This window comes from Poromitra crassiceps, assembly GCF_964638095.1.
Source record: "Poromitra crassiceps genome assembly, chromosome: 29".
NCBI classification, from domain to species: Eukaryota; Metazoa; Chordata; class Actinopteri; order Beryciformes; family Melamphaidae; genus Poromitra; species Poromitra crassiceps.
Genome location: NC_139641.1, coordinates 11989294 through 11997352, shown reverse-complemented (window position 1 = coordinate 11997352; position 8059 = coordinate 11989294). Strand labels below are relative to the sequence as shown.

Genomic DNA, 8059 nt, shown 5'->3' with positions numbered 1-8059 from the left:
TACTTGACAAAGTAACTGGTATAATATTACTGATATCCTAAAAGTAATGTTATATTACTATGTTACTGCTAAAAGTAACATATTACATGTAATGTTACTTTTGTAATGAGTTACCCCCAAAACTGGTGAACACACACACACACACACACTTCAACTCTGAAAGTCCAGTGGGTAAGTAACCCCTCTAACCCAGCTTGATCTACTGTACTTATTTCCCAATATCTTCAGTCAACAAATAATTATTTATTCAGATTTGTGTCATAAGGAACACTAGTGCCACCTACTGGTACAAAAACAAAACACAAACTACTGGAGCAATCTGATGGTGGCTCAATTTGCTAAGGCACATGATGATGATGAGGCACGAACCCCTCCGCACACTGACATCCTAGATTCAAAACTATTGACCCAAAATAAGTCAACCTAAAGTAACCAGTAAGAAGAAGAAATCACAACTATTCAGATTTTCTTCTGATAACATTTATTTGAAAGAAACTAAACCAAGTCCTTTGGTAAATATGTACAAAACACTGAATTAATTAAATTAATTAAATTAATTAATTATTTATGAAGAGTCACATACAGTCCACTCTGTCCCATGGTCTAAGGGTCCACTGTTTGGCAGGTGTCAGGCTGGCAGAGGTGGTGATTTCTTCCTAACAGGAAGACCTTCTTAACGTTTCCTCTTCGCCTCAAACTTATAGATGGCTGCAGCGTTGGGTGTCTCCTTCTTCACCTTCACCTTCTTGTTTTTGTCCTAGAGGGCACAAAGGGAAACACACAAGACTTACTAAGCATTTCATGACAGCAAGGCTTCCCAGCTAATAAGACATAGTGCATGGATGGCAAGTTGCACCTCTGATGCAAACGATCCGCTATCAGGACACAACACATCACCCCCTCTGATGATATCACAAGTTTTCATTGCATCCTCCAGCTTTTATCCCAGCCACAAAATGTAAATGAACAGGAAAGGCAAAGAGAGTCATGTTTCGATACTCCTTTAGCTTGAAAAAAGGCTAGGGAGTTAAAATAATAAGTTAATTAATTAATTAATTAAAGCAGCTACGAGCAAGATTTTCGATTGTTATTACACAGTCTAAATGTAATATTGATGCGTCACATCTTACCTATAATAGTAGCTGAGACCAAAGCCGTGTGAATCGGAGATTGCTCTCTTGATGATTATAGAGTCTGTGTCTGTCTACTAACCTCGCGTCACCAGGCTCTCTCTCTCTATCCGTCTTCCGGCGGGCCGGATAAACCCGGAAGTGAAACGAAACGGTTTACGGCAGCTGCCTGCCTTCAACCGTTTCGCTCTGCCTAGCAACAGACCATAAACAAGGAGAACGCCATGCTCGCTACATCCAGGGGCTTGCTACTCTTGCGAACACCTCTCGTTATATTCTAACAGTTTGCTTGGAAGTAATTTTGTTATTTTGTGGTTATGGCCGAAGTGGCTGCCGCAAACCGTTTCATTTCACTTCCTGATCTGCCCCGGCCGCAGACAGACTAATCGTTAAGACAACACTGGCCGATTCACTCGGGGTTCAAGCGAGACTACTCTGCGTTGGTCTCGTCTACTATTAGAGGTAAGATGTGATGCATCGATATTAAATTTAGACTGTTTAATAACAATCGAAAATCTTGCTCGTAGCTGCTTTAATAAATAAATAAATAAATTAAAGATTGTTTGCACATAGGCAAACAATAAGCACTACTGAGACCGTGGACAAGAGGCTGATTTAAAGGAATGCTAGTTAAAAATGAAATTGTTTATAGTGGGTGGGGCAAGGACCACCTCCTCCTCCTCCTCCTCCTCACCTGTAGGTCTTTGCGGGTCTGGATCTTCTGGCTGATGACAAACAGCTTCTTCTCCCTGTCGATCCTCTGGGACAGGATCGTATACCGGTGCTTCCTCTGCCTGGCCAACTTCTACGGGGTCGGATGAAAGGACACAGTGGAGAAATCAAACTTGGCAGCCCCAGAACACATTTTTCCACTCGGATTTGGCCATTTAGACATCATTGCATTACATTACGTCATTTGGCAGACGCTTTTATCCAAAGCGACTTACAATAACACATTTTTGTCAGCAATAGAGCAATCAACTATGCAACACAGTCTATGACACCTACAACTTCTGAAGGAATAGTGGTACAAGTTTAGCTTAGGTTAGTTTAGAAGTTTTTTTTTGTTTTTAAGAGAGAAAGAAGTTCGTTCAAGAAGGGCCCAGATGGAGCCTGAAAAGGTGTGTCTTTAGTCTTTTCCGAAAGATCGGCAGTTGTGTCCGAAGGTGGAAGCTCGTTCCACCATTGAGGTGCCAGGGACGAGAAGAGTCGCGAACGGGACGAGCGACTTTTGAGCCCCCATAGTGAAGGAGGCTTACAGAAGCTCAAGCTACTCATTGAACAAAAAAGGGGTTGGTCTATATCCGAGTCCGAACCTGTATAGTGCGAGGCTCTAGCGCCCCCTGGATGCTCTTCGTCTCCAGCGTTTGCAGAGTGGGCCTGTTGTAAACTCTGTCCACAAGCTCAGGTGCTGTGTTCAGTTGGCTCGCCAGGTCGAACGACCGCACTGGAGGGACACAGAGACACAAGTTCTCAGGTAAAGGACAGCGCCACTGCACATCAATGAACACCAATCGACAGTGAGGTTTTATTATTAATTTTTGTATTTTTTTTTTGTAATTTTTTATTCAGTCATTATAAATAACAAAATCACAGTATAAACAAAGTCAAATCAACCAGAGACTGAACAGGCTCAGGCAGAAGCAAAATGCTTATATTATGCCTGACCTAATTTCTACTCAATTAAGCTCTCATCCAAAATGAAAGAAAAACAACAACAGAAAAGTAATTTGCAACAGTCAATGTTTACAACACAGAAAGAAAAGAAAAAAATTAAACGGCATCAGAAAATGTATTCACACTTATAACGCTCAAAAATAGCTTCAGAAACCATTTTTTTGAAAACCAAAAGCGAATTACACATCTTCAAATGTATATGTTTTATTTATCAAACATTTAGATTTACACCAGCATTACTGTACCTTGCTTCTTGGAATCCACAAAAAATGTGTGACTGTTTTTCTGTTTGCTGTCAGCGTCCAGGAGATGCAGCTCCGCTTTCAGCCTCTCAATTTTCTGAAAGCAAACATTATGTAGAGAGATTAGCTGAGGTAGGGCTCGCTGATATGAAAAATTAATATTATTATTATATTATTATATTAATTATAATGAAAAATTAATATCATGATAATCATACGGATTTGTCTTGATACCAAACACATCACGATAGGGTTCATGTATGCAAAAATCACATCAAATGATCAAATGAATGTTCATCTCATTGAACCGAATGGTAATGTTATAGGTGTGATGTCAAACAAAACAAGACATTTTCAAATAATATTCCTATCATACCTCATTTTATCCATTTTTAAGTAATCATCAATTTAGACATGTGGGTCAGAAATGTGTCACAATTATAAAAATAGAAATATATCTTTATATCATCACGATATGATTCCACTGAAAGACGATAAACAATTATATTGAATTATAAAATAAAAATAGCTTCATTTGGACAGGATTAGAATTACGGGTGGAGTAATAATCACTATTGGAGCATTTAGCCCCATCTGAATCTGCCATGTTGGTTATTTTTTTTATAGAGGTCCAGTTAACACGTTCACTGCCAACGACGAGTTGACTCGTCAAAAAAAATGTTTTTTTTTTTTTGACGGTGCTACGTGGATCAATGTCCCCCACGTCTCCTATAAAAATATTGGAAGTATTGAATTAGTATAATCTATTTTACCGACCAACTAAGTGGCGACAGTGCTCTCCCGACAGAGAGAATGCCAACCAAAAACAGCCGCGGGAGAAAGCCATTCTCAAGGAAATGGCTTGGCGATTTTACAGTCATCAGTCACCAGACTCGCCGAGAGCGGCCGCGCCAGCAGAGCAGCACACCGAGAGCGGAGAGCGGTGCTGGCGTGGGGGATTGCAAATTTGCATAATATATTATGGGTGAAACACACTTTGAAACACCCGCAGAAAGGCCAGAATCGCACGCATTCCGAAAACCCAGAAACGAACGAGCCTCATTCTCATAGCCTACTGTAGGCGAAAACGCTTTCACGCTGCTGCACACGGGCGCACAAGGGTGGGGGGTTCCAAAAATAGATTGGGTGGGCAGCATAAAGCCTAGAATCGCACAAAGCTTCATCAAAGCTCTCAACCGAAAATCCAAGAAACGATTGAGTCCCATCCACAGTCCACACTCGCCACACTCGCCGACGAGGGGCCGCCAGAGAGGGAGGCTGCTCACTGCTCAAACAGGCAGGAGAAACTGGCTTGTGACAAACGCCACCAGACACGCCCACGGAGGGAGGAGTTTAAGGGAGAGGGTGTTCAGAACTATATTGTTCAGATGTCTGATCTCTCACTGATGCCAAAAATAAATGGTTAAAGTGACTGTTCTGCCTGTTTGATTGAATTTCACAAAACTGCGATTATCTCAGCTTCCTGTCTCAGACACTGAAACCATGCTGTACTCAACGGCTAATATCTACATAACTACTAACTCTACAAACTAACTCTTTTAGACAGAGAAAGCACACATTCTATTAGTACTTTTGTGAACTTCGTGTTCACAAAGTCCAAGCAGAAAATTATCCTCGGCTCTTGTAAAATAAGCCAGAATCCTCAAAAAACGGCTTGGCAGAAGCTACCTACAGTAAAAAAAAAAATGGCTGGCAGTGAATGTGTTAAAATAACCTTAGGTAAAACTAGTCCTGTCCAAAATTGATGTCCATCACATTGTGGGCAAATACTGTGTCTTTTCCTGTGGGACAGGACACTTACCGTATTGTGGACATTCTGCTCAAATTGCACTCTTGAGAGCAGCGTTCAGCCCAAAACTGAGATCAGATCCAAACTGAGATCAGATCCAAACTGAGATCAGATCCAAAGTTTTCTCAACTCTGATCCAGATGCAACTTTTTTCTTCGCTCTTGCAGCCATGCTGTATTGTTATTGTTCGAGCACGTCAATTGCGGAACTTGCATATTATGACGCATGGTACATTTTTGGTGTGGTGACGTCTTAACCCATTGATACCTGATGCAGCATTTGCGTGTATACCCCTCATTTGTGTGTGTATCCCTTTAAGGCCGCGAACCGTGTGACGCGGTCTTAAAGGGATACACACACAAATGCTGCATCAGGCATCAATGGGTTAATGTAGTAGACAGACACTCCCATGTCTGTACTTTTGGAGACTGATTACAGAGCTCTTGTGTCTTTAACCTAACCCTTTACCAGATTTCTCAGTTATCCGGTGCAAATTGTCCAATAATATTACAAATTATTTGACTTCATGGACATCGGCCTGTGCCATATTGAGGACAGGAGAAGCTTCCTAGTGCCGACAGGAACCTCGGGAGTTTGAGTATTTCATGACATGTTTTGCTTCCCATGTGCGCTGGATTTGCGTTGATCACTGACAGCCGCCGTCTCCGTGTGACTGCATGTGTCGTTTGCTCGCCGCGTGCAAGCGGTGCACCATGATAGTGAGATCAAACACACCCTGCTATAAATTCAGCGCAGGCTGTGGAAAGACTGCTTCTAAACGGTTGTTTCACACAGCAGTATCATTTTAACAGCGCCGGGCAAATTACTGGCTTTACTAGGGTTACTATCATATCTTCGGATCTGCAATCAGATACGGGTAGGAGAGCTTTTTTAACAGCGTTTCCCACCCATTGACGAATCGAAACGCTGCGTGACGCTGACTGCTGTACGGGAATATCGGAGTACAGTAGCAGCGTCACGTTATGGGGCTAATACATTTTGTACTCTTATGTGCCAGCTATCAAGGAACATAATGAAGTTGATTGTTATTGTGTTCACAACAAAATTTCAATGACAATACATACGGTAAGCTAAGCCAGTCAGGTGCAGAAGGCTCTCAAGGCATACTCTATCTCGAAAAGGATCTTACCTTGGTTTCAGCAACCCTCTTCATCTCCACATATTTGATATCCTGTGTCCTCATCACCTTCCTCTGCTCATCTGTTACCTCAGCCTCCCCTTTAGCCTTTTTTGCTACATGGACGCCATCCTGCCACAGAATAAGGGAAACATGTAAAAACGTGAACAGTTGAGAGACCGAATTAATCCATACATGTCTACATTAAAGTCGAACTGAACCCGTTCGTCACGTGCATAGTCCGTTTCAGACTGAAAACATAGTTTGTCTAAGATGACAGGTTGAGAGGCGGGTCATAGTATCATGTCGATGATTTTATTTGACAATTCTGGGGACTGGAGTGGGCTTTGGCCAATCCTGGCGTGTTCCGCCTCCAAATCGAGTGGGATTCAGTGTGTTGTTGTGGCGCTCCCCTCGGGAAGAGCCTTTTGACGGGAGGAGTGGAGCTCAGCGAGCCGCAGGCAGCCAGCTGCCTTCGTGTTGCCGAGCGGAGAGTGCAGCACGTCGGCCTGGAATCTCCGAAGTGCAACCCCTGACAACCAAGCTCTCGGATGCGCGCGCCATTATCGCTGCTGTAAATACGATATCCCTGGAATGCGCGTTTTAACGAGCCAGTTACATTTCTTTGCATTCTTAGAGATTATAGTTTTTGTTTTTTGCTCATGTTTCTAACAATTGGCCAAGTTAGTAGTTAGTTTATGGGATAGGAATTCTGCCGGATGACAGGCACTAGGCGCCATTTTCTACTTCATTTGGAAGAGAAAATGATCCTGAAATGAAGATCTGATTGACAGCTGCATGTCGTGATATGATTGGTTGAAATGGGGTAGAAATTTGATAGTACTAGCCGGTGACGTCAACAAAATTCTGTTATCAATGAAATCTTGAAAAATGAACGTTTGATGTGAAAAAGTGTGAAAAACGAAAGAAATTAGATTGTTGTGATTTTTTTTGGCATACATTATTAAATAGGTGCACTGCATACCCAGGTATTTGAGCTAAAAGAAAAGAAAAGTCATTTTTGGGTTCAGCTCGACTTTAAGTACATGTATGTGGTATATATGGTTAAATACATTTTCTCCCCTCGTTTGACATTGAAATGATGTCCATGATGTTGTTCGGTTGTTGACGCTGCTCAGATCTTACCTGCAGCTCAGAGCTGATCATGTTATGATAGAACTCATCTGGGTTCTTGTCCAGAGCTTTCTTGCGCAGGGCAGCAAGAGTGTTTTGCTTCTTGTGGTAATCACTATAAAACAGAACAATAATGACAACATAAACTCAGTAAACCCTCAACCATATTTTGACAGATCTTTGCCTCTCACGTTCGCTGTGATTTTGGATTCAGTCTCTACAGACGCAAACCAAAACATGACGACACGTGTAACGCTACTGGACACGAATCTACTGTGTTCTGCTACTCACTCTGCACGCAGTTTGTAGTCCTTCTTCTTCTCCAGCAATCCCAAATTCTTCCTGAAACCAGGCTGTCGAGGAAAAAAAGTGATAACACGGTTAGCTTTGCGTTAGCTTCGAGTTAACGCTATGTAGTGACTTCAGCTAAGCTAACGAGCTAGCCAAACAAAACAAGTCAAAACCCTCACCTGAGATCTTTCATGGTGGTTTTTCTGTCGGGATTTCAGCGCTTTCCTGAACGAAGACATGACTGAGAAAGGTTTCGAGTCTAATACATGTAAGATAGTGAAGTTTAGTCACATAAATAGGGTTTTAGTGACCACGGCACCACAACAAAAAATGCTTCCTGACTACTTCCTGACTAGAAACGTGGGTGTCGTTGCATTTCCTGCCCGCAGATTCGCAACATATCGTCCACATCTACTGAAGACACCGCAGCAGTTACATGCATCATAAGCCTGTCAGACATAACATAGAAGAAAAAAAAACGTTGTTATTTCAAACTAAATCCAAGCATAATTTCCGAGGTATTTTCTCCATAATAGAACCCGTAAATGTGCATTTCTTTCTGCATGTTGTAGAAGAGCATAAATAACAGCAGGTGGCACTGTTGTACACATATTTAAAATCACCTACCTGCAGTTTA

General features: G+C 42.0%; 1 protein-coding gene across 1 annotated transcript; it reads right to left on the bottom strand.

The window, feature by feature from the left end:
- Positions 1 to 464: 464 nt before the first annotated feature.
- On the bottom strand, positions 465 to 7760 carry utp11 (UTP11 small subunit processome component). Its single transcript, XM_083662706.1, has 8 exons — positions 7602 to 7760; positions 7423 to 7484; positions 7144 to 7246; positions 6010 to 6129; positions 3053 to 3146; positions 2447 to 2577; positions 1825 to 1935; positions 465 to 757 (listed from the first exon to the last, which is right to left on the bottom strand). The coding sequence occupies exons 1-8, from the start codon at positions 7659 to 7661 to the stop codon at positions 674 to 676; spliced, it is 765 nt and encodes a 254-aa protein (XP_083518832.1). The 5' UTR covers positions 7662 to 7760; the 3' UTR covers positions 465 to 673.
- Positions 7761 to 8059: the final 299 nt, after the last annotated feature.

Excerpts from the sequence above, each read along its gene's own strand:
- utp11 (XM_083662706.1), bottom strand. The coding sequence starts at position 7,661 with ATGTCTTCGTTCAGGAAAGCGCTGAAATCCCGACAGAAAAACCACCAT. Across the intron at positions 7,485-7,601 it reads ACCACCATGAAAGATCTCAG|CCTGGTTTCAGGAAGAATTT; the intron begins GTGAGGGTTTTG and ends TTTCCTCGACAG. Across the intron at positions 2,578-3,052 it reads TGTGGATTCCAAGAAGCAAG|TGCGGTCGTTCGACCTGGCG; the intron begins GTACAGTAATGC and ends GTGTCCCTCCAG.